Here is a 26631-nt window from a genome sequence, read left to right on the forward strand (position 1 = left end):
TGACTATTTCCACCATACAGGATGTGTCTTGAAGCTGTCATTATCAACAACTTTCTTTTTCATGATTTATTTTCATGATTTTTCATTTGTGCATACATTGTCCAATCCATGTTTGTATCGTTTATGTTGTCTACCAGGGCCTTGGTATTTTTGTGTGGTGTTCCAAAGTAGTCCTATACCCTATTGCCATAACTATATCTGAAATACCATGATTTCAAATATATGCTATTCTTATTTCAATGATGTTTGTACATTAGTGGAAAAGCATGATCTACCATCCCAAGCAGTTGTACAAATGATTGAGTTTACATTAACACACAAACTGCTTCTTTTTAGGCCAGGAAGTATTTCTGCAACGGATGGGAACCAGTATGGGTACACGCTTTGCACCCCAGTATGCCAACCTCTTCATGGCAAAACTTCATGGCAAAACTAGAAGAAGACTTCCTCTCCACCTTTAACCTTAACATACCTGCGTTGAGTGCTTTGAGGTGGTGGTTCCTTTCAGGGTGTCCAAACATATACAGTTGTATCATAAAGCCTGGCTGCAGATTATTGAGTGTTTAGTGTGGTCAGGGTGAAAGTTGTCATACATTAGATATGGTGGTTTGAATAGTATTTTCCCTGATGTGAATGGCTGTGTCCATAAATGAATAGAGAGTGGGGGAATTTCACTGTAGAGGACTGTGGCAATCTTTAACTTCACCACTGTGGCAATCTTTAACTATAACTTCACTCTTTGAAAAAGATACCCCATAGTCTGCTATATAGATGACATATTCTTAATCTGGACAGATACTGAACAAGAACTTATTCAGTTTCACAAACAGTATCAAGACTTTCAACCAACTATCAATTTGAAAATGAGCTACTCTCCCACTCACATCCACTTTCTGGACACAGCCATTCACATCAGGGAAAATAGTCATTGAACATACTAGCAATAATTTAGCCAAAACTCGCATTAAAATTCTGAAAACAGAACTTGAATTTGACAAAGTCTCAAACCAGAAAGAATGGAATACTTTCAATGTGCAATTGAAACTTAATGGGTATAGAAGTGATCTACTTGCCTTTAAAAAGAAAAATTTGTTAAAGATCATACAGGACTATAAAACGAATAACATATACAGGCGGTCCAAATGTGATACATATAATAGAAGACCACATAGATTTGTTAATCGACAACAATATAGATGGTCTTCATCCTCCAGTAGTGGTACTGACTTTACAGATAGGTACTCCCCAGGTGAACGCCAAAAGACTAATTTTTTATCCAAGGGCATATGGGGTCGCCAAAGAAAAAAACAAGGAGAGGACAGTGTAAGGCAAAAACAAGGGGTGGACAGACAGACAGAACAGGGAAACTCCCAGAAGGACAAATGATGGGACAAGTAATATTTAATCTTTCCTCGACACCTTGTAAGATACACAGTCCTAGGTAGTGGTTTAAGCTTTGTCCCAACCACAAATTTTGATCATTTCAACTTTGAAGTTGAACCACTTAAATTTTGTTGGAAACTTAACTTGAATTCTTTTTTTGCCTCCAAATCAACAGATGAACAGGCATACTCTGAGGCTGAGCAAAAGATTCCCAATATGTCTAACCAATTGGGACTTAAATCCACTTTCATGCCACCGATACAAAAGAAATTGGTAAGTATATTTGCAAACAATGTCAGACATGATATCAATAGTTATGTGGAACAAAAACACAGATATCTTAAAAATGTACAGCATAGGGAAATATTGTCCATACAGGAGTTGGCTATGGATAAAACACGAATTGTCAAACCTGCTAACAAAGGGGGTGGGTGGTATTGTGATTTTGGATTATGATCATTACAGAGCTGAGGCCCTACAACAACTATCAGATATCAAGTGTTATGAAAAATTAACAATTGACCCAACCTTTACATATCTTATGGAGATAAAAGACATGGCCACATCTTCAAAACATAATAGATATAATAGAGATAAAAACATTGGCCACTTTAAAACGTATTCCAGCAGCACTCCGATATAGTGAAAATACAATTTATTTGTGCACCTGACACCTGACGCTACAAAAAGCGGTGAAGAGATTGTGTAGAACTACTTTGTGTGTTTGTAAAGCATTGGCCACTAAGATCATTGATGAAAAAATGGGCAAATTTCTAATAATGCAGAACCCTCGCCGACCCTGTGTTTATTTACTCCCGAAGATTCATAAGTCACATAAGTCATCAAACCTCCAGGGAGACCCATTATTTCAGCCTCTGGCTCAATTTGTCAACCATTGGCTCATTGGTTTGTTGATTTCTTCCTGCAAGCTTGCAGAAATCCCTTCCTTTATTAAGGATTTGTTTGATTTCTTGGAAAAACTTGAGAGGATCCAAATAGATCCGCAGGTACATACACAGATTCTATTGGTTACCATGGACATCTCTAGTTTATGTACAAACACCCATACGATTTGGGTAAATCCACTATTCAACAATTGCTAATGGAGAAATGGGACAGTCATTAGCTCTTTTTATCTATGAACTATTTTGGACCATAACTATTCATGTTTTGAAAATATATTTTATAGACAAAAACAGCGGACAGCCATGGGAAGCAATGTAGCGCGTCTTACGCAAATTTATTTATGGCGGTATATGAGGACAAATATAGTGATGGGTGAATTTGCGCCGGTTCGCCGAAAAATTTGCGAATTTCGCACGAAATTTGCAAAACATCGGAAAATTCGCAAAACGGTGCCGGCGTCTCGTTTTTGATGCCGGCGCCAGTTTTTGACGCCGGCGTCCGTTTTTTCGGAAAAAATTTTTGACGCCGGTTAATTTCTGCCGCGAATTTCTTCGCTGGCAGCGAATCACGCAAATTCGCCACAAATTCGCGCCTGGCGAATAAATTCGCCCATCACTATATATGTCACCTTTTTGCCAACACATTTTGGGTTATTATTGCTATATGGGTGATCTGTTTTTTTCTCTGGCAGGGAGATGAGACTACCCTCACTTCTTTCATTAACTATTTGAATTTAGATCCCTCTACAATTCACTTCACTGTCTCATGGAGTACAACATTGATATAATTTCTTGACATACTAATCAAATATGAAGCAGGTAAATTTAGCACTGGGATCTATTGGAAGCCTACATATAGAAATACTTTGCTACATGCAGTTTTCATCCTTTATCATTAATTAAGACTTTACCCTATTCCCAATTAACCAGGGTCAAATGTATTACGTCAGACCAATATGAATTGGATGCCTCCTTACAATAGATGGCTGACAGGTTCTGGGAGCAAGGATACACTCCTGATGTGGTTGAACAGGAAATCTCCAAGGTAAAAACTGGTTTGGACAAACAGGAATCAGATAAAAACAGGAAGGTTTTGTCTCCAAATATACAACGGACACTCGTTTTATTCAACACACTGTATATAAACATTGGCATCATATACAGGCTGATGCTATTTTGGGAGCGGAGTGCCAAGAATTACCCATGTTTGTGCACAAACGGGATACAAATTTGAAGGACTTTCTTGTAAAAGCTAACAATATTCTTCATCACACTTTCTTTCTAATTCTCAACCAGGGAATTTTCATTGTTACAATTGTTCGGTATAAAGCAGCATGAGAAAACTTTGATAGTGACCCTGTGTTCTTGTATTAGATAACTACAGAGTCCCATGTTCAGCCATCTACTGCTGCAATGACTGGAGCTACAATGGTAGAGAACAAAGAAGGATCGGCACACAGGCATTCAAATTTGCAGTGTTACCTGCAACGTTTCGGGGTCACGCCCCTTTGTCAAGCATGTGGAGACCATAGTGCAGACATTAGAAATAGGGTGTTCAATTAATAAATTAGCATATATAATTATCAAAACATCTGAATACACAATATATAAAGTGCAATAAATTCTCGACTCCCACAGTGAAAATTAGTGTCCATAGTGTCCATGATGATAAAAATCCATAATCCGTTTTATAAAAAATAGAAAAATATCCAAAATAGTCCCAATAGACATCAGATTGAGATCATCGAGGAAAGGATGCAGCATCTATGTAGGGATAAATACATGCTTGCACATAAGGCTCGTTCTGCCTTTTTCTTTCTGTTTTGATTTAATTGCCCCTGAGGAAGACCACCTTTGGTCGCAAAGCATTGGAAACTTTTTTGATGTATTAAATATTATTTATTTTCTATTTGAGTGTGCAACCCTCCATTTCGTTTTTGTTCACGCTACTGGAGACTCTCATGGGGAGCCACCTTATAACTCTCTATATATCTATATGTCATTACCAACAAAGGCTTTTCTACTAAGTATTAAATGCATTTCAAAAAGCAAATTCAATACTTATTCCCTGTGTCATTCCACTTTATTACACATAATTTAATTTATGGATTTATATGTTTTGATTTCTTTGTATGTATGAATTACTTGGGTTGTTACCAACATCTGATGTAAATTTCATGTCAACAGTAGCCCCATTAGAAATTCAGTTACTGCAGAAATTCAGCTAGGAAAATGGAACTATATAGGGTACCCCAGCAAATTATATGGAATTGGCAGCTGTCTGCCATGCTTTCTGTTAGGATTTGTAAAAATGAAAGTATGATAGGATTGCTGCATTTTGTGAGAAAGTAATAATACACATTCACAAAGAACCATCCTAATAAAAATGTACTATAGGAACATTTCCCAGCAATCCTCAGCTTTGTTAAATCTTATGCATTGTTATCAGGAATATGCAAAAAGGAAAATTAATTTTACTTGCTATGCCCCTTTAAATTTTGGGCAATAATTATTGGTATTTTCCTGTAAGGAGACTTACCTTGGAGGAGAAATGGAAACCAAATAAAGATTTGCATATTCTATCCTCAAAAATCAGAAGTAGAAAGCATGGGATGGCTTCATGCAGATGACTTCACCAAAAAAGATCCACAATCAATTACTCAGTGTCTATTTCTGACAAGAAAATACAGAAGCAAAAAAAAAAAGTTTATTTTCTCTCCTTTAGATGTTACACAATATTTTGCCACTGAGAATTCTTTATTCTCTTTACAAAATGTGAATATAAAATATGAAAATATTTACTATGCATTAAACTTAAAATTTAGAGATTATTTTGCCATCAATTTGGATTTATACTAGGTTAAATTTCATCAAGCACAAGGTACATTCTTATTATTACAGAGAAAAAGAAAATTGCTTATTAAAAACTTAAAAAATACAAGTTCATAATAGATCCCACACCAATACTTATGCAGTAGTATGGATTGCATAAATTGAATTAATATGTGTTAAAAGTGAAAGAAATGTGAAAAATACAAAATACAAAACATTTTATAGGTCTGGCTGTATAAAGATCATGACATGGGCAGGGACAAATACCTGCCTTTTTCCCCCAAACTGGACTAGGAATAACCAACTCGCTCACCATACATTTTATTTGTTGGAGTCTTTTTGTCCACAGCTTTATTGCACAACAGATTATTTAACAATAGATAACACATATATCAATAACAATTATATTAACAACATTATAAACATACAAATATGAACAGTGATATACCATTAACTTTTTAATCCTCTGCAAGGCCCCTGGCAATGGACCCAATTAGGTGCATGCAATCGTTAAGCCACCAGCCGCTTGTGCCTTCTAGCATGATGGGTACGCAGGACTGCATGCTACCACCAATACAACATACCCTCCCAGGGACCACAGCTCTTAGAGAGGAACACCACCAACCAAGTTCCATTAACCAACTTGTTACTTGGTAAAAACTCCACTTAATTAACTCTCCCCATTGCCAGGGACCTGCCGCCCGGATGTGACAACGGGCTATTCCCTCTAATCACCTCTTGGTTAGTCAGCCCAATACTCACCATTGCACATCAACTTATCCTGTGCCCCACTAACCCAGGCCACAATTGTGACAACTAGCACAAAGGGTTAATACAAGGGAGGGAGGGTGGGACTCCTTTTCTTCTTCCAAAATGGATGCCCTCCTTAGCAGTTAGTGCTACACATCCCTTTACAACTCCACCCCAAACTACGTCACTAAACCCATTGCTAATCCCCTGCCAGGCAGCTTTGTCCCGCCCCTGTCATGCACCCTTTGCCAGCATGCACTGTCCTGGATTTCACTATCCTTTGTGTAGAGACCCTGAGGTTTGGGTATATGTTTCTCAGGCAGTTTCCTTTCAGTGCTGTCCAACTGGCAGCCTGCGGGCTGCATGCTTCTCACTACCCCCCTTTGTGGCCCCTCACATGAAAGTCTGCCTGCAGTGTCTGCTTACCAAATGTAAGATTTAAAAGGTATTAGTACTGAGATTAACTGGCCTCTGCATTATTTACACCTCAAATTCATGTAACACCTCTATTGTTCACACTCTAAAGCCCTGTATTGTTCACACCTGAGACCCAGACTAAAACTGCCCACATTGCTCACTTGTTCACACCTCATACAAAATGATGAAGGGGCACCAGAACTGTTAGACTGTATTTAGTAAATCTCAGAGTGGTCCCTGTCTCCTGCTCTATTCTGCCTTCCCTATGATCCCTGTGTGTGCCATACTCTGCCTTCCATATACTCCTAGTGTGCGCCATACTCTGCCTGTGTGTGCTATACTCTGCCTGCGCTACTCTGCTTGTTTGTGCCATACTCTGCCTGCCCCATGCTCCCTGTGTGTGCATCCTGCCTGCTCCCTGTGTGTGCCATACTCTGCCTGCTCTATGCTCACTGGGTGTGCTATACTCTGCCTGCACTATGCTCTCTGTGTGTGCCATACTTTGCCCGCCTTATGCTCCCTGGGTGTGCCATAATCTGCCTGTCCTATTTTCCCTCGGTGTGCCATACTCTACCTGTCCCATGCTCCCTTAGTGTGCCATACTCTGCCTGCCCTATGCTCCCTGTGTGTGCCATACATTTCTTGCCTTATGCTCCCTGAATGTCCTGTACTATGCCTGCCCTATTCTCCTTGCTTGTGCCATACTCTGCGTGCCCTATGCTCCTTGGGTGTGCTATACTCTGCCTGCCCTATGCTCCCTTTGTGTGCCATACTTTTCCTACCTTATGCTCATTTGGTGTGCTATAATCTGCCTACCCTATGCTCCCTGGGTGTGCCATACTTTGTCTGTCCTATGATCCCTGTGTGTGCCATACTTTGTCTGTCCTATGCTCCCTGTGTGTGCTATACTCTGCCTGCTCTAAGATCCCTGCGTGTGCCATACTTTGCCCGCCCTGCTCAGCCTGTGTGTGCCATACTCTGCCTGCTCCATGCTCCCTGTGTGTGTGTGTGCCATACTCTGCCTGCCCTATGCTCCCTATGTGTGCCATACTCTGCCTGCCCTATGCTCCCTGTGTGTGCCATACTATGCCTGCCCTATTCTCCTTGGGTGTGCCATAATCTGCCTGCCCTATGCTTCTTGGGTGCACCATACTCTGTCTGTGTGTTCAGTACTCTGCCTGTGTGTGCCCTGCTCTGCCTGTGGAACATAAGCCTGGTAGGGGTTTGTTCTGGGGCTTGTTAGCATTTGAAAATTGTTGTTAGGGATTCCTAAGGTGTTAAATTGTGTGCAGAGGGGTGCTGTGTTATCCACATGGAAGATTGAGGAATAAGGATTTAAGTGTATGTCTCAATATGACAACTTTTTTTTTTAACTTCTTTTTATTGAGTTTTACAATCATAAACAAAATAAACAAGTAAATATTATCAGAAATAGAGAAAGGAAAGATATAGATAGAAATGGGGGGTGGACCACCTTCAGAGAGCAGCTAAATATCATATTATTATACACATCAGCTTCTAAAAGACATGAGGGCTGGTCATATCAGAGTTGAGCACCCACAACATCCATATACTTATGAATTTTTCTGTACACCCTCTGGAGAAATAGGCAGCCTTATAGCATGGTAGCGCCTTGTTCACTTGTTCCTTCCAGGCCTCCAGTGTTGGTACGTTAGGTCTGTTCCACTTCAGAATAATTTGTTTTTTTTGCATAGTATAATAGAAGTTGGAGTAGTGTTCTCATTTCTGCAGAGTCCACTTGTAAGGCCCAGTAGTGCTACAGCTGGGTCCAGCTGTATTGTGAGGACCAACACTTTGCATATAAATACAAAAATTTGTGTCCAATATGCCACAAGTTTAGGACATAGCCAAATCATGTTCATCCAGGAACCTGGGTGAACACAGACCCCTGTGCAATTTATGTTACTAATAGGGGTCATTCAGTGTAGACGTTCCGGGGTCATATAAGAGCGATGTAAGAATTTTACTTGAATCAATTTGTCCCTGGTTGCTATTGTAGAGTTCAACAAGTGCTGCAAGACTTCCATCCATTTATATAGGTCTAATTCACCGATATACTGAGCCCATTTGTTATAGCATTTGAGCAGTTGTTTTTCCTCCTGGGCTTGAAAAGTCTGAGAAATAGTGGATAGGGGTTTTAGGATCTCCTGTTGTTGTAGGTTAGTTTCTAGAACAGTGGCCTGGATTGTAGTTTGTGAATTAAGAAACTGTGTCTGTGCGGCATGCCTAAATGGTAAATATCGGAAGTGTATAATGTGCTTTGTTTGGTAAGTTGTTTGCACTTGTTCGAACGTTAGAAATTGACCTTCAGGATATAGCTCTCTTACAAATTTGAGTCCAGCTTGTGCCAATAGGTGATAGTCTGGTATTTCTGTAAAATGAGAAAAAATCTTATTGCGCCACAATGGAGCATGAGGTGAATGTATTACTTGAACCCTGAGGGTGAAGATCTTTTGTGCATTCTTCCAGACTTTAATGGTAGTTTCCATGGACTTAATTAATGGTTGTGCCTCCCTTCCCTATATAACAACAGTCTCAGAGCTTTCCTAGATCCCAATAAAATCGCTTCTAAGGTAACCACCGCATTTGAGCAATCTGACTTAAATCACCAATGGGCGGTAACAGGACAGCCGCCAAATAATAGTGATAGATATTGGGCAATGCAAGACCTCCTGTTTGACTGAACATTGCAGTATATTAATGCTTATCCATGGGGTTTTGTTAGCCCACATGAAGTATATAGTCACTGAATTAATCTGGGTGAAGAACTTTTTAGTTAGAGCCCTATGGGTGTGTTACGAAAGGCATATAAGAACTTTGGAACATATTTATGACAACTTTTTTTGACATATGAGTGATAAGTGATATGCCTGCAGTCAGCATCAACCATTTGGTTTTTTGAGTGCTACCACAATTAATTTGGACATGGTCTAGTGGTAACATGGGTGTGGTTTAAAGCAGGTGTGGTTTAAAAGCCCTTGCTGTTAGTTTTTCACCCTGTGTACACACAATAATTATGTAACTTTTAAGTGCTGAGTGTGAACACTCTAACCACAATTCAGACACAGGGTGAAAAACTAACAGCAAGGGCTGCACGTATTGGCTACTTTTCAATGTAATAATTCACAAAACAATCCTTTTCCTCCATTTTTTATTTTTTATTATTTTTTTATTTTTTATTTTTTTCCTTATAATTGCTTTGAGTTTAAGTTTGGCACGAAACATTGGATGACACAATTATAGTGTGAATTGTGAAGCACGGTGGTTTTAAATAGACACCAAGGGGGTCAGCAAGAAAGCGTTTAAAAATACTACACTATATGAAATTTATTTCTGTTATTCTCCCTCCCCAAATTTATTTGGAGGAATACAGCGACTTTACATTTGGAAGAATTTTCTAACAGGTGGAGGAGAACCTGAGTTGACGCTGGACTTTTGGGAGTGATCCAAGCTTCCTCGGAATCGAACTATATTTGGACTTTGAGCGAGAGACAGTGGCAGATTATTTTAGTGAGCAGCTTTCTGGCTCCAACAAGGAGAGTAGTTGAGGTTAGTACCCTTGCTTTGAATAATCCACCATACAGGGACACGAGTGGGTGAGCTCCAGAGCAGGGGAAGTGCCAAGGAGCAAGATACCCTGTGAGATCCGTAGTGCTGGGGAAGTCATCAAGACATGCTTTACTACCCTAAGAGGGATCTACTAAACAAATGAGAAAGTGTGAAGTTTTTCTACAATTTTGCTGTGATTGTGCTGTAAGAGCTAATTTGCCTGACTGCTGTGAGCTATATTAAGGGTGTGCTACATTAGATCACTGTCATCACTGATTATTTTCTAGTTGAAACAGAAAGACAAAAAAATCTAATCAAACACAGGTTACTTTATTAGATCAATGTTTCCACGACTGATAAAGGGGGTGATATTGTAACTGTAAGGATTATTGATGTTAATTGTGAAGAAATTGAACATGTTTTAACTGATGCATATCCACAAGGGTGGATAACAGTCACTAAAAACAGTATCTTTTGCAAAATTTTCCAATATGCCCTGTTTTATATTGTGGTCCAATGATCCATAAGGATGTTCGCAATCCCCAGTCAGACCTATTGCATTTCATTACATATGGAGGTTGTTCCTTAGTATTGCACAAAACCGTTCAATTCCATTAATATCTTTCTTCCAAAGTAAAAAGCTCAGTCACTGATTATGTTACTTTTGGAGTGTTCTGTTTGATCTGTCCTACCTATACAGATCAGTCTAAACATACCACAGACCAAGGGCAAAAATGCAAGGTTTATTTGTGTTTTTTATTGTTGTCATTTTCTTTTCTTAATTATTTTCCTTCACATCAAAATAATATTAGCCATAGGCTGGGCATGATGAACAGGCACCTTTTCTTCCTCTTCAAAAAATATTGAAGGATATTTAAGTTAATATTTCAGACATTAACTTTTAGCTCACAGAAAGAATGTCAATTGAGGTTGGGAGTTTTTTACAGTTATCATGATTTTCAGTATGGGTAAAGTTATATTCTCAGAAACCAACAAGAAGTTAGCCCACACAGTACATTAATTGTTTAGTATTGTCAGAGCCTTGATTGTTACTGCTAGATTTCCTTAAAAATAAGAGGAAGATGTGCAAGGGAAAATAGACTAAAAGCTGAATATTAAGGAAAAGGGGAAATAAAGATTTTATATTTGATAAATTGATTATCTATGTGATGGAAAACTAAAGCTGAATACTAAACTTCAAACTTGTCATGGAGGGTTTGGTGAGAGGTTGGTAGACATAGTCCCATATGTTCTTGTAAGAACATTCCTTGAGTGTTCTATGAAAAAGGTCACTGATGTATATAAAATGAATGTGGCTAAAACCGCCGTATTTTATATACTGAACTTACTGCAGCAGCCTAAAGTTTCATCTTTTCAAAAGCAGCAATGATCCAGGACTTCAAACTTGTCACAGGGGGTCACCATCTTGGAAAGTGTCTGCGACACTCACATGCTCAGTGGGCTCTGAGCAGCTGTTGGGAAACTAAACTTAGGGGTTGTCACAAATTATCAAGCAGAAAATGAGGTTGACCTGTAATATAAGCTGATGCTACAGGGCTGATTATTAAATTCTGATGCTAGTTGCAGTGGTTTCTGTACTGCTTATCCATATTAATTACTAATCAGCCTTATATTTCAACATTTCTATTCTATGTGTACTGAATATTGTGAGTGGGTCCCTAAGCTCAGTAAGTGACAGCAGCACAGAGCATTTGCAGTGAATCAGCAGAAAAGAAGATGTGGAACTACTTGGGCATCTTTGGAGACACAGATCTTTACTGCTAAAGGGTTGTGGTTGCCTTGGGTTGGTACAGAAGGACAAAACATAATGTATAACATTTCCAGCTACTTCTTTAGTTGAACTTTCCTTGTCCTTTAAACTCATGTCATAGGTGCCTAATCAATATGAGGGAACTAATAAATGTTCATAATATATCAATTAAACAATACATATACCAGTATACAGAATAGTGGAAAATTCTAAATTGTATAGTTACATAATTTGGACACAGAACAAGCAAAAAAGTGGTTTACAGAGACAAGGCTGATATAGTATGGACAAATCTATTATAGTATGTAAATCTATTATAGGCTAGAGAATATGGATCATTGCATTTGATGTATGTTATACATGACTTTTTATCTCAGGTGGTTACAAATAATATCTATGCACCATAGAGCTTTGTACAAGGACCACTTTAACACAAGACAGGTTTAACATACTATATGCAAATCTGTGCATAGGTCTGCATTCATGCTAAACCCACTAGTACTAATAGCAAGTGCAGCCAGCAATACATTGTGAAATGTTTAAAAATCAAAGGAGGCAGGTAAAGTGGGATAAATGAACATACCTTTGTTAATGGTATTGCAACCTTACTTAATTGGTTCAGTGGAGGAATTTTAGAAAGTATCATAAACAGCACAGTGTTGCAGAATTGCTGTATTTTGTGAAAGAAATGTGAAAAATACATAATACAAAACCTTTTATAGATCTGGCTGTATAAAGATCAATCCTTTGTGTAGAGACCCTGAGGTTTGGTTATATTTTTCTCAGGCAGTTTCCCCTCAGTACTGTCCAACTGGTAGCCCGAGGGCCGCATGCTGCTCACTACCCCCCCTTTGTGACCCCCCACATGAAAGTCTGCCTGCTGAGTCTGCTTACCAAATGGAAGATTTAAAAGGTACCAGTACTGAGATTAACTGACCTCTGCATTATTTACACCTCAAATTCATGTAACACCTCTGTTGTTTACACTCTAAAGCCCTGTAATGTTCACACCTGAGACCCAGACTAAAACTGCCCACATTGCTCACCTGCTCTAACCTCATACAAAATGCGGAAGGGGCACCAGCACTGTTAGACTGTATTTAGTAAATCTCTGAGTGGTCCCTGTCTCCTGCTCTGTTCTGCCTTCCCTATGATCCATGTGTGTGCCATACTCTGCCTGCCATATACTCCTTGTGTGTGCCATACTCTGCCTGCCCTATGCTCCATGTGTGTGCGTTATACTCTGCCTGCCCTATGCCCCCTGTGTGTGCCAAACTGTCGCAAGGCCCCTACATGCCGAACAGTCTGCTGCTTGCCTGGTGCTAGGGTTCGGCATGTGGTGGAACGAGTGGACAGATTATTGGGAGGGGCTGGGGAAGACCCAGCGGTCTTGGTACACAAAGGTACCAATAACAAAGTTAGAGGAGGTGGTGAAGTCCTCAAAAATGATTTTAAAAAACTAGGTACAAAGGTGAGGGGGGGGACTTCCAAGGTAATTTTCTCAGAGATATTACCTGAGCCACGAGCAACACTAAGGAGACAGCGGGAGCGTAGGGAGATTAATGTGTGGCTGAAAGATTGGTGTAGGGAGGAGGGTTTGGGTTTTTGGAGAACTGGGCTGATTTTTTCAGTCGGCTACAGGCTCTTTGCTAGGGATGGGCTGCACCTCAATGATGATGGGGCAGCTGTTTTGGGAGAGAAGATGGCTAGAGGGTTGGAGGAGATTTTAAACTAGGTGTGGGGGGGAGGGTTCAGTAAAAGATTCAATGGAAGACAGGTTAGATGAGATAGTGGGCAAAGAAAGGGAAAATGGGGGAGGAGATTTGGCTGGGGATACTGTTAAGGATAGGGAGGACCACATGTCATATGTTCAATATGGTACCAGTATTAAATGTATGTTTACAAATGCAAGAAGTCTGACTGGTAAAATGGGAGAGCTGGAGCTGCTGGTCTTGGAAGGAAAATATGATGTGATTGGTATGGCCGAAACATGGCTGAATGAGTCGCATGACTGGGCAGTAAATATCAGTGGTAATACTTTGTTTCGGAGGGATAGAGGCAATAGAAAATGAGGAGGGGTATGTCTGTATGTTAGGCAGGATTTAAAAGCTCATATAAAGGAGGAGGTTATGTTAGAAAATGAGGGGGCAGAAGTCGTATGGGTGGAGTTCTTCACCAATTGTAAAGAATCCAGCAAATTAATTGTAGGAGTATGCTATAGTCCCCCTAATGTAAGTGAGGAGGAAGAGACAAAGCTCCAAAGCAAAAAGAAAAGGCTGCTAGTTTAGGTAAAGTAATGATAATGGGGGATTTTAATTACCCAGATATTGACTGGAGCAACGGTACTGCTAGATCAGTTAATGGGAACAAGTTTATAAACTTATTGCACGACAATTTTTTAGCACAGGTTGTCGAGGAGCCTACCAGAAAAAATGCTATTCTTGATTTAGTGATCAATGACCCAGAACTTATAGCAAATGTACAAGTCATTGAACCCCTGGGTAATAGTGACCCCTGGGTTATATCTTTTAATGTCTGGTGCAAAAAACAAAAATATACTGGGGCAACAAAAACCATGAATTTTGGAAAAGCTAATTTTAGTGCCTTGAGGGCTGCCCTACAGAGTATTGATTGGGGCATTAGGTTTTCAGCTAAAAACACAGAACAGAAATGGTTGTCCTTTAAAATGATATTACATCATTACTGTTCTCAATTTATTCCCTTAAAGGCTAAACGTAGAAGCTCTAAGAATCATCCTGTGTGGCTTAATACAGAAGTAAAGAAGTTAATGGGAAAGAAGAGAAAGGCATTTAAAAACTACAAATCTGTAGGGACAGAAGCTGCATTTAATGAATATAAACACTTTAATAAATGTTGTAAATCAGCAATCCGGAAGGCTAAGAAAAGAAATGAAGAGTTAATTGCGGTGGAGGTGAAAACTAACCCTAAAAAGTTTTTTAAATATATTAATAGTAAAAAGATGCAGGTTGAGAGTGTTGCTCCATTAAATAATGGTACCAGTATGGTTGTAACAGATACAGATAAGGCAAATGTGTTAAATCAGTTCTTTTCTTCAGTGTATACAATAGAGGAGTCTGGGTTCACAGGCTCACTTAATAACTGCACGAATGGTTCAGCTCGATCTAGTCAGTGGCTGACTCAGGATATGATTCAAAAAGCTTTAATAGAAATTAATGTAATGGCATACACCCCCGGGTTCTAAGAGAGCTTAGTTCAGTTTTAGACCAGCCCTTATTTCTGATTTTCTCAGATTCACTGTCATCTGGTATGGTGCCTATGGATTGGAGAAAAGCTGATGTTATTCCAATATTTAAAAATGGATTACGATCTCAGCCTGGCAATTATAGGCCAGTAAGCTTGACATCTGTGGTAGGCAAATTATTTGAAGGCTTGTTAAGGGATCACATTCAAAATTTTGTTCTAATGAATGGCATTATGAGCAACAATCAGCATGGCTTTATGAAGGATAGGTCATGTCAGACGAATTTGATTGCATTTTATGATGTGGTAAGTAAGATTCTGGACAGTGGGGGGGCAGTAGATGTGATCTATTTGGATTTTGCCAAAGCGTTTGATACTGTGCCCCACAAACGACTGCTTTCTAAACTAAGGTCCGTTGGGCTTAATGAAGGCGTTTGCACGTAGATAGGAAACTGGCTACAGGATCGGGTACAGAGGGTGGTTGTTAATGGGACATTCTCTACTTGGAGTAAGGTCCTTAGTGGGGTCCCCCAGGGCTCAGTATTGGGTCCACTTTTATTTAACTTGTTCATAAATGACTTAGGGGAGGGTGTTGTAAGTAATGTATCAGTGTTTGCAGATGACACAATATTATCCAGCACAATTAATTCCATCCAGGATGTGGAATCCTTGCAACATGATCTTGACAAACTGGCAATCTGGGCAGCTAAGTGGCAAATGAGATTCAATGTTGATAAATGTAAAGTCATGCAAAAATATCCAAGCCACTTATACCCTTAATGGGACTGCACTAGGCAAATCCATTATGGAAAAGGAGTCCTTGTAGATGATAAACTTGGCTGTAGCAAGCAATGCCAGTCGGCAGCATCAAGGGCAAATAAGGTCTTGAGCTGTATTAAAACGGGCATAGAGTCAAGGGAGGAGGGGGTCATTCTTCCACTGTATAGAGCACTTGTAAGGCCCCATCTAGAATATGCCGTACAGTTTTGGTCTCCATCACTCAAACAGGACATTATTGTATTAGAGAGGGTACAGAGAAGGGCAACTAAGCTGGTAAAAGGTATTGAAAATCTTAGACCAAAAACAAATAGAGTCAGCTGGGCCAGCACAAAGCCTTGAAAGCCCTGTTGACTGAAAGCTAACCAGTTCAGACGTAGTTAGGAGTAGTTAGAAACTAAAACATAACTTTTAATCCATATAATTAAAACCCATACACACACCACCAACAAACTGAATAACAAAAGACTCCATAGTGGAAGTGATGAAGTCCGGGAAAAAGTGTCCCTAAAACCATTTAAAAACCAGGCTACAGGTGGAACGGTGAACTAGCACAATTTGGACCATGTCAAATGACAGTGTGCTTGCTGCAAAAGGTTTAAACAAAGGATGCCAGTCGCAATCCCAGAACCCTCCCTTCCAATAGTTCCCCCGATAGAGTTTCCTACCTAGCTACGTAGGGAACAAGTGGGAGCTAGTCGCCCACCGTCCACCTATGCCACAAGCCCGACGCGTTTCGCCGTTTGCGCAGCTTCTTCAGGGGCATAAGTGCCGGGTGTGTGTCCAAATGCGGTTTAAATAGCCGTCTCTAGCCGTTCGTGTGGCTCGGCGCCTCTAACTGGCGTCACTTCCGGTTGCGCATGGAGTGAATGCCCTCAAGCGCTTCAATGTATCTATTGCGCATTTACTGCCCATACTTGCGCATTGTAGTCAATGGGTGTGCGCATACATCACTTCCGGTTGCGCATGTTACTGAAGTCCTCAGACGCCTCATTGCATCAATGCGCCTTGTCTGCCCATACTTGCGCGTGATGGTCTGTATGTCATGCGCACACTTTTCCTCTTAACATTGCATATTGCGCATGCGCCCCCCATATATTACTCGTTGCTATGGTGAATGGGACCGGTAACGTATCCGAAAAGGGAATAGTCAATGACTGATCAGACACAGAGGCCCCTCTACTAGAATTAATAGCGCTAGGGGGCACATGCAAGCTAGGGACCGCTTAGAATTACCTAAAAGGAAAAAATATAAATAGCTACAGTACTTGAAATTATTCCTAGAATGTACGAAAAAGATTATTATTATAAAAATGGAGAGAAGGTAAAGCCCTCATTCAGGCCATATGGTACTTTAGTGTTTAACCAATAAATCCATTGTGCTTCACGCTGCAATAGTTTCCTATCAATATCACCAACCCGCATTGTGGGGTTGATGTGATCCACTGCTGTGAATTTTAACATCTCAATCTTGCCATTGTGTATTTCATTAATGTGTCTTGCTACCGAAGTATTCCTCCTATGTTTGACATCTCCCACATGCTCAAGGATTCTTCTCCTAAATTCACGTTTTGTTTTCCCAACATAACGTTTCCCGCATCCACAATTCATCAAGTATATTACTCCTGATGTCTTGCAGTTCATAAAATGCTTTAAGGTGTATGTAGGGATGTCCAATCTTCCAAGGCATATCGATGCTTTCTCAATAAAAGGGCAAGCCTGACAACCACCACATTTATAACAGCCTTTTGTTTTATTTTCCAGCCATGTTGGCTTAGCATCATGGCTGAGATGACTGTGTACCAATTGATCACGTAGATTTTTGCTACGTCTGAAAGTGATTGTGGGATTGTTCCCAATTACTTCTGATAGGTCTTTATCTTGCTCAAGAATGTGCCAGTGTTTGCATAGAATCTGGCGAATCTCTTTATGTTCAGAACTGTAGATCCCAATGAACCTTATTACTTTCTGATTATCACTGAAGATAGAAGGTTGGCTATTCACTAGAGACTTTCTAGGAACAAGAAGATGACTTCTATCTGCAGTGAGAGCTCTCTTATAGGCTTTCTTGAGAGAATTATGACTATAACCTCTCTGCTTGAATCTTTGGTACAATTTATCAGCTTCAATCTTGAAATCGGACAGAGTGCTACAGAGCCTTCTGACCCTTAGATACTGACCTGTCGGAATGCCTCGTATAAGGCGTAAAGGATGTTGGCTTTCAGCATGCAGAAGATTGTTAGTTGTTGTTTCCTTTCTAAACACCGTGGTTTGAACATTGTTGTTGATGTCTCTATAGATTTGAATGTCAAGGAAATTTATTATGTCTTTATTAATTTCCACCGTGATTCTTAAATTGATGTCATTGCTGTTCAGTGCATCAACAAACCTATGGAATTTTTCTGGGGTACCTGACCATATTACCACTACATCGTCTATGTAGCGTAACCATAGTACGATGTTCTCTGTGAACTCCACGAGAGTCTCATTAAATACAAAATTATGTTCCCACCACCCCAAATATATGTCGGCATAAGTGGGAGCGCAGGTACTTCCCATCGCTGTGCCGCGTATCTGATGGTAATAGCGACCATTGAATGTAAAGAAATTATGTTTGAGTATGAATTCCAATAGTTCAACCACGAATGCATTGTGTTTTTTGTACTGCTGTCCCCTTTGTTCTAGGGTATCAAGGACCGCTTTAAGTCCTATCTCGTGTAAAATGCTTTTATATAGTGATTCTACATCTAAGATGGCCAGGTATTGGTCCTCCCCTAAAGAGATCCCTTCCAGATGTCTTAGAGCATCCATGGTGTCTAATATAAAAGATGGGAGACTGTGTACAAATGGTTTTAGTATTTGATCAATATAGATACTGGCAGGTTCCGTTAGGCTGCCTATGCCTGAGACGATCGGACGTCCTGGTGGAGATGTTGCATTCTTGTGGATCTTTGGGATCGTGTAAAAAGTGGGAATAATGGGTGATTTGACCATCATGAAATTAAATTCTTCCTTACTAATAATGTTTGATTCTTTCCCTCTATTTAGAATACATCCCAGCTCTGTCTGAAATACACAATGGCAAGATTGAGATGTCAAAATTCACAGCAGTGGATCACATCAACCCCACAATGCGGGTTGGTGATATTGATAGGAAACTATTGCAGCGTGAAGCACAATGGATTTATTGGTTAAACACTAAAGTACCATATGGCCTGAATGAGGGCTTTACCTTCTCTCCATTTTTATAATAATAATCTTTTTCGTACATTCTAGGAATAATTTCAAGTACTGTAGCTATTTATATTTTTTCCTTTTAGGTAATTCTAAGCGGTCCCTAGCTTGCATGTGCCCCCTAGCGCTATTAATTCTAGTAGAGGGGCCTCTGTATCTGATCAGTCATTGACTATTCCCTTTTCAGATACGTTACCGGTCCCATTCACCGTAGCAACGAGTAATATATGGGGGACGCATGTGCAATATGCAATGTTAAGAGGAAAAGTGTGCGCATGACATACAGACCATCACGCGCAAGTATGGGCAGCGCAGGCGCATTGATGCAATGAGGCGTCTGAGGACTTCAGTAACATGCGCAACCGGAAGTGACGTATGCGCACACCCATTGACTACAATGCGCAAGTATGGGCAGTACATGCGCAATAGATACATTGAAGCACTTGAGGGCATTCACTCCACGCGCAACCGGAAGTGACGCCAGTTAGAGGCGCCGAGCCACACAAACGTCTAGAGACGGCTATTTAAACTGCATTTGGACACACACCCGGCACTTATGCCCCTGAAGAAGCCGCGCAAACGGCGAAACGCGTCGGGCTTGTGGCATAGGTGGACGGTGGGCGACTAGCTCCCACTTGTTCCCTACGTAGCTAGGTAGGAAACTCTATCGGGGGAACTATTGGAAGGGAGGGTTCTGGGATTGCGACTGGCATCCTTTGTTTAAACCTTTTGCAGCAAGCACACTGTCATTTGACATGGTCCAAATTGTGCTAGTTCACCGTTCCACCTGTAGCCTGGTTTTTAAATGGTTTTAGGGACACTTTTTCCCGGACTTCATCACTTCCACTATGGAGTCTTTTGTTATTCAGTTTGTTGGTGGTGTGTGTATGGGTTTTAATTATATGATTAAAAGTTATGTTTTAGTTTCTAACTACTCCTAACTACGTCTGAACTGGTTAGCTTTCAGTCAACAGGGCTTTCAAGGCTTTGTGCTGGCCCAGCTGACTCTATTTGTTTTTGGTCTAATATTATACGTTCTTCAATGAACACTAACCTGCAGACAAATTCTACTTAGAACAAATTCATACTCGCAGCAGGGCATTATTGAAAATCTTAGCTATGAGGAAAGACTGGCCAAATTGGGGATGTTCACGCTGGAGAAGAGGCGCTTAAGGGGTGATATGATGACTATGTATAAATATATAAGGGGATAATATAATAATCTCTCTAATGCTTTATTTACCAGTAGGTCTTTCCATTTGACACAAGGTCACCCATTCCGATTAGAAGAAAAGAGGTTCCGCCTAAATATTCGAAAGGGGTTTTTTACAGTGAGAGCTGTGAAGATGTGGAATTCTCTCCCTGAATCAGTTGTACAGGCTGACACATCAGATAGCAAAATGGCAATCGGACTAGTCCCTGGATCAACTTGGACTATGAGCTATTTCCCATAACCCTGTATTCCCTTACTTGCTAAAAAGCTATCCATAGCTTTTTAGCAAGTAAGGGAATACAGGGTTATGGGAAATAGCTCATAGTCCAAGTTGATCCAGGGACTAGTCCGATTGCCATTTTGGAGTCAGGAAGGAATTTTTCCACCTCTAAGGCAAATTGGAGAGGCTTCAGATGGGTTTTTTTTGCCTTCCTCTGGATCAATTGGCAGATAGGTAGTTAATAAAAAAAAAAGTTGAACTCGATGGACATGTGTCTTTTTTCAACCTTACTTACTATGTTACTATGTTACTTTGCCTGCCCTACTCTGCCTGTGTGTGCTATACTCTGCCTTCCCCATGCTCCCTGTGTGTGCATTCTGCCCTATGCTCCCTTGGTGTGCCATACTCTGCCTGCCCTATGCTCCCTGTGTGTGGCATACTTTGCCTGCCTTATGCTCCCTGGGTGTCCCATACTATGCCTGCCATATTCTCCTTGGGTGTGCCATACTCTGCCTGCTCTATGCTCCCCGTGTGTGCCATACTTTGCCCGCCTTATGCTTCCTGGGTGTGCCATAATCTGCCTGCCTTATGCTCCCTGTGTGTGCCATACTCTGCCTGCTTTATGTTCCCCTTGTGTGCCATACTTTGCCTGCCCTACTCCTTTTTTTTGCCATACTCTGCCTGCCCCATGCTCGCTTAGTGTGCCATACTCTGCCTGCCCTATGCTCCCTGTGTGTGCCATACTGTGCCTGCCTTATGCTCGCTGAATGTCCTGTACTGTGCCTGCCCTATTCTCCTTGGGTGTGCCATACTCTGCCTGCCCTATGCTCCCTAGGTGTGCCATACTCTGCCTGTCCTATGCTCCCTGTGTGTGCCATGCTTTGCCTACCTTATGCTCCCTTGGTGTGCTATAATCTACCTACCCTATGCTCCCTGGGTGTGCCATACTCTGCCTGCCCTATGCTCCATATGTGTGCCATACTCTGCCTGCCCTACTCTGCTTGTGCGTGCCATACTATGCCTGCCCTATTCTCCTTGGGTGTGCCATACTCTGCCTGCCCTATGCTTCTTGTGTGTGCCATACTCTGTCTGTGTGTGCAATACTCTGCCTGTGTGTGCCCTGCTCTGCCTGTGGAACATAAGCCTGGTAGGGGTTTGATCTGGGGGCTTGTTAGCATTTGAAAATTGTTGTTAGGGACTCCTAAGGTGTTAAATTGTGTGCGGAGGGGTGCTGTTTTATCCACAGGGAAGATTGAGGAATAAGGATTTAAGTGTATGTCTCAATATGACAACTTTTTTTAACATATCAGTGATACGTGATATGCCTGCAGTCAGCACCAACCATTTGTTTTTTGAGTGCTGCCACAATTAATGAGGACATGGTCTTGTGGTAACATGGGTGTGGTTTAAAGCAAGTATGGTTTAAAAAGAGGGAGTGGTTAACACTGGCTTCCATTATCGGCCCTCCACCATGCGGGCCAGAAAATTTTCGGCCCTCTGTACCACCGATGTTTGACAGCACTGACCTAGATATTTGGACACCTAAGTGGTTCTTTAATTCACCCAGGCAGCTATGTCCTTTTTGCTGGGCCCATTGTAGTTTAATGTTGTCCTATAGGTGGCAGTGCTAAAATGTTGAAAAGGGGAAGCACAGGGGCTCTCTTCCTGGATCCCACCTTGCAGGGAGGTGGGAACAGGAGTGGGTCTGGACAGTATTAGGCCCTAAGTTTTTTTATTGATTATCATTTATGTTATAGTCAATCTAGGAGCGAGAGATAATGGCAGGTTATTTTAGTGAGCAGCAAGGGGGGTACAAGGGGGGTAGTTGAGGTTAGTACCCTTGCTTTGAATAATCCACCAGACCAGGCCCGGATTTGTGGAGAGGTTACCAAGGCCCGGGCCTACGGTGGCAGGATTTTAGGGGGCGGCATGTTGCTAAAACACACCCACATTGGTTCAGAATTTGCAGGAGATACAATACCTGTCCCCATAGCTCAGGTCGCAATGATGACAGTTTGTGCAAATAAAAGGGAGGGACGGGGGCGACGAACTGCAGCAGGCCTAGGGGCACCTGCTTTGTAAATCCGGCCCTGCACCAGACAGGGACACGAGTGGGTGATCTCAAGAGCAGGGGAAGTACCAAGGAGCAAGATACCCCGTGAGATCCCTAGTGCTGGGGAAGTCATCAAGACATGCTTTACTACCCCAAGAGGGATCTACTAAACATATGAGAAAGTGTGAAGTTTTTCTACAACTTTGATGTGATTGTACTTGAAGAGCTAATTTGCCTGACTGCTGTGAGCGATATTAAGGGTGTGCTACATTCAATTACTGTCATCACTAATTATTTTCTAGTTGATGTGAAGAAACTGAACATTTTTTAACTGATGCATATCAGTGGATAACAGTCACTGAAAACAGTATCTTTTGCGAAATTGCGATATGTTAGCCATAGGCTGGGCATGATGAACAGGCACTTTTTCTTCCTCTTCAAAAAATATTGAAGGATATTTAAGTTAATATTTCAGATATTAACTTGTAGCTCAAAGAAAGAATGGCAATTGAGGCTGGGATTTTTTTAAAGTTATCATGATTATCAGTATGGGTAAAGTTATATTCTCAGAAACCAACAAGAAGTTAGCCCACACAGTGCATTAATTGTTTAGTATTGTCAGAGCCTTGATTGTTACTGCTAGATTTCCTTGAAAATAACAGGAAGAGGTGCAGGGGAAAATAGACTAAAAGCTGAATATTAAGGAAAAGGGGAAATAAAGATTTTATATTTGATTAATTGGTTATCTATGTGATGGAAGACTGAAGCTGAATACTAAACTTCAAACTTGTCATGGAGGGTTTGGTAAGAGGTGGGTAGACATAGTCCTAGATGTTCTTGTAAGAACATTCCTTGAGTGTTCTATGAAAAAGGTCACTGAAGTATCTCCTGGTTTAGATGTAAGAGATCTTTTTTAAAATAGGATTAAACCCTAAAATTAATGGGGCTAAAACTGCCATATTTTATATACTGAACTTATTGCACCAGCCCAAAGTTTCATCTTCTCAAAAGCAGCAATGATCCAGGATTTCAAACTTGTCACAGGGGGTCACCATCTTGGAAAGTGTCTGCGACACTCACACGCTCAGTGGGCTCTGAGCAGCTGTTGGGAAGCTAAGCTTAGGGGTTGTCACAAATTATCAAGCAGAAAATGAGGTTGACCTGTAATATAAGCTGATGCTACGATATGGATTTTATGGTGCTACAAATAAAAGGTCATCAATGGGAGTTGCATTAGATGTATGTTATACCTTTTATCTAAGGTGGTTGCAAATAATATCTATGCACCATAGAGCTTTGTACAATGACCACTTTAACACAAGACAGATTTAACATAATATATGCAAATCTGTGCATAGGTCTGCATTCATGCTAAACCCACTAGTACTCACTAGTAGCAAGTGCAGCCAGCAATACACTGTGAAATGTTTAAAAATCAAAGGAGGCAGGTAAAGTGGGATAAATGAACATGCCTTTCTGAATGGTATTGCAACCAATTGCAACCTTACTTAATTGATTCAGTGGAGGAATTTTAGAAAGTAGCATATACAGCACAGTGTTGCAGTTGTTAGAATTGCAGCACTGGCACCCTAGGTTAAATTAACAAGTTTCCACCAGGTACTCTGGTTCCTCCTGTTTTATAATGTTATTAACAGCAGAAGTAAAAATGTACATACAGCAGATTTGCTACCTGTATATATATATATATATACAGGTATGGGACCTGTTATCCAAAATGCTCGGGACCTAGGGTTTTCCGGATAACGGATGTTTCCGTAATTTGGATCTACATACTTTAAGTCTACTAAATCATCATAAAATCATATAAATATTAAATAACCCCAAAAGTCTGGTTTTGCATCCAATAAGGAATAATTATATCTTAGTTTGGATCAAGTACAAGGTGCTGTTTTATTATTACAGAGAAAAGGAAATCTTTTTTAAAAATGTTGGATTATTTGGATTATTTGTACAGGCATTCCATAATGCGTAGCTTTCTGTATAATGGGTTTCCCATTCGTTATATATAAAGAATAGCGGCACTCACAGGTTTTTTGTATGCCAAAAAAGAATAACATTGATCTCAATGTTTCGATCCCTAACAGGGATCTTCGTCAGAAGTATACAAACAAACTATATTAATAGTTATATTTGCATCTATACCACGTTGGCAGGCAGGCATATATATATATATATATATATATATATATATATATATATATAATATATATATATATATATATATATATATATATATATATATACATATATATATACAGTACAACCATACAGTAGATACACAAAAGTATTTAATGCTTACACCTTTAAATATATCTTAATGGCTGGCCTATATTGTATCCAGCTATAGCTATAGAAATTTAAGAAATTAGTATCATTGTAAAGAATTACACACAGTGTTATACAAATAACTTTCATTGCATTATTTAAACAGTCTTATAGTGTATTTTACAAATTCCATTGATTCAGAAAGATAAAATGATGTACTCACCATACACTTTTAAGAAGCAACAATCAAGTGGCACTTTCTAACTGACCCTGCTGGAAAATAAATGTGAATTTGAAAAGGAGAATTGAGAATTGCACCAAACAAGATTCCTACAGACTCCAAAATGTAGGTGTGGCTTTGATACTTAACATGCAAAATGAAACTGTCATGCTGCACAGTCACTTCTCATATTTAATGTTGCATCATTGTTGGTAGTTTGTCTTGCTTACCGCCTTGTGAGTTTTTTCATGTAATCTGTTATTTTTTAAACGACAATTTATAAACCAGAATATTTTCCATTAATCTTCCAAGATATATCTTACCAAGCCCCAGTCAGATTTTGGTCAAAATCAGGGGCGCTACACCAATGAGGTGAGTTGAGAAACAGGCAGAGCTCCTCTGGTTACCAGGGGAGGCAAAAATGCTGCTCCTTGTAACTTTAAAAGCTACATTTCCACTATCATTGTAGACCCCTTGACCCCCTCTAGCTCCAAAAATGTAAGCTTGCGGGAGGGATGAGCAAGCGGCAGCAACAAGCCACCTCAGGCAGCAATGGGGCCAGGATTGCCAAAATGGTCTACTTAAGTAATATTAAGTAAGAAAAGCTGATGTCATTCCAATATTTAAAAAGGGATTACGATCTCAGCCTGGCAAGTATAGGCCAGTAAGTTTGACATCTGTGGTGAGCAAATTACTTGAAAGCTTGTTAAGGGATAACATTCAAAATTTTGTCCTAGTGAATGGCAGTATGAGCAGCAATCAGAATGGCTTTATGAAGGATAGGTCATGACAGACAAATTTGATTACTTTTTATTATGAGGTAAGAAAGATGCTGGACAGTGGGGGGGGGGGCAGTAGATGTGATCTATTTGGATTTTGCCAAAGCATTTGACACCATGCCCCACAAATGACTGCTTTCTAAACTAAGGTCTGTTGGGCTTAATGAAGTCGTTTGCACATGGATAGGAAACTGGCTACAGGATCGGGTACAGAGGGTGGTTGTTAATGGGTAGGGATGTAGCGAACGGCGGAAAAAATGTTCTCGAACATATTCGCGAACTTGCGTCAAAAATGCGAACGGTTTGCGAACGTCGCGAACCCCATAGACTTCAATGGGAAGGCGAATTTTAAAAGCTAGAAAAGACATTTCTGGCCAGAAAAATGATTTTAAAGTTGTTTAAAGGGTGCAACGACCTGGACAGTGGCATGCCAGAGGGGGATCAAGGGCAAAAATGTATCTGAAAAATACATTGTTGACACAGTGCTGCGTTTTGTGCTGTAAAGGGCAGAAATCACACTACGTCACTCAGGTGATGGCATGTTGTACCGCTGCTGAATGTCAGCAAGGCGTGCCATGGCTGTGTAGGAACGTCTGAAATGGGCCGACACCTTCCTGGACTGCCTGAGAATGTCCTGGAATCCTGGGTACTTCGAGACAAAACGTTGGACTATTAAATTCAGAACATGTGCCATGCAGGGCACATGTGTTAAATTGCCCAGTCTCAGTGCTGCCAACAGATTGCTTCCGTTGTCACACACCACTTTTCCGATCTTCAGTTGGTGTGGGGTCAGCCACCGATTGGCCTGTGACTGCAGAGATGACAGGAGTACAGATCCGGTATGGTTTCTGCTTTCCAGGCACATCATCCCCAAGACAGCATGACAACGGCGTACCTGGCACGTCGAATAACCTAGGGGGAGCTGGGGGTGCACAGGTGTGGAGGAGGAGGACCCAGCAGCAGAGGAGGAGGAAGCAGAGGAAGAAGACGAGGTAGAGA

General features: G+C 40.6%; 1 protein-coding gene across 6 annotated transcripts in view; it reads right to left on the minus strand.

Moving 5' to 3' along the window:
* Nucleotides 1–24952, minus strand: part of LOC108708158 — an 82001-nt gene extending 57049 nt beyond the window's left edge. For 5 of the 6 annotated variants that reach the window (XM_041582045.1, XM_041582046.1, XM_041582047.1 and 2 more), the window contains exons 1-2: nt 24857–24952; nt 4828–4961 (exon numbers count right to left, since the gene is read on the minus strand). In XM_041582045.1, coding sequence (XP_041437979.1) covers nt 4828–4864 — 37 coding nt within the window. In that variant the 5' untranslated portion in view covers nt 4865–4961; nt 24857–24952. The remainder of the gene's footprint in view (nt 1–4827; nt 4962–24856) is intronic. The other variant, XM_041582043.1, reaches the window with a different exon arrangement.
* Nucleotides 24953–26631: the final 1679 nt, after the last annotated feature.

This window comes from Xenopus laevis, chromosome 2L, assembly GCF_017654675.1.
Source record: "Xenopus laevis strain J_2021 chromosome 2L, Xenopus_laevis_v10.1, whole genome shotgun sequence".
NCBI lineage: Eukaryota > Metazoa > Chordata > Amphibia > Anura > Pipidae > Xenopus > Xenopus laevis.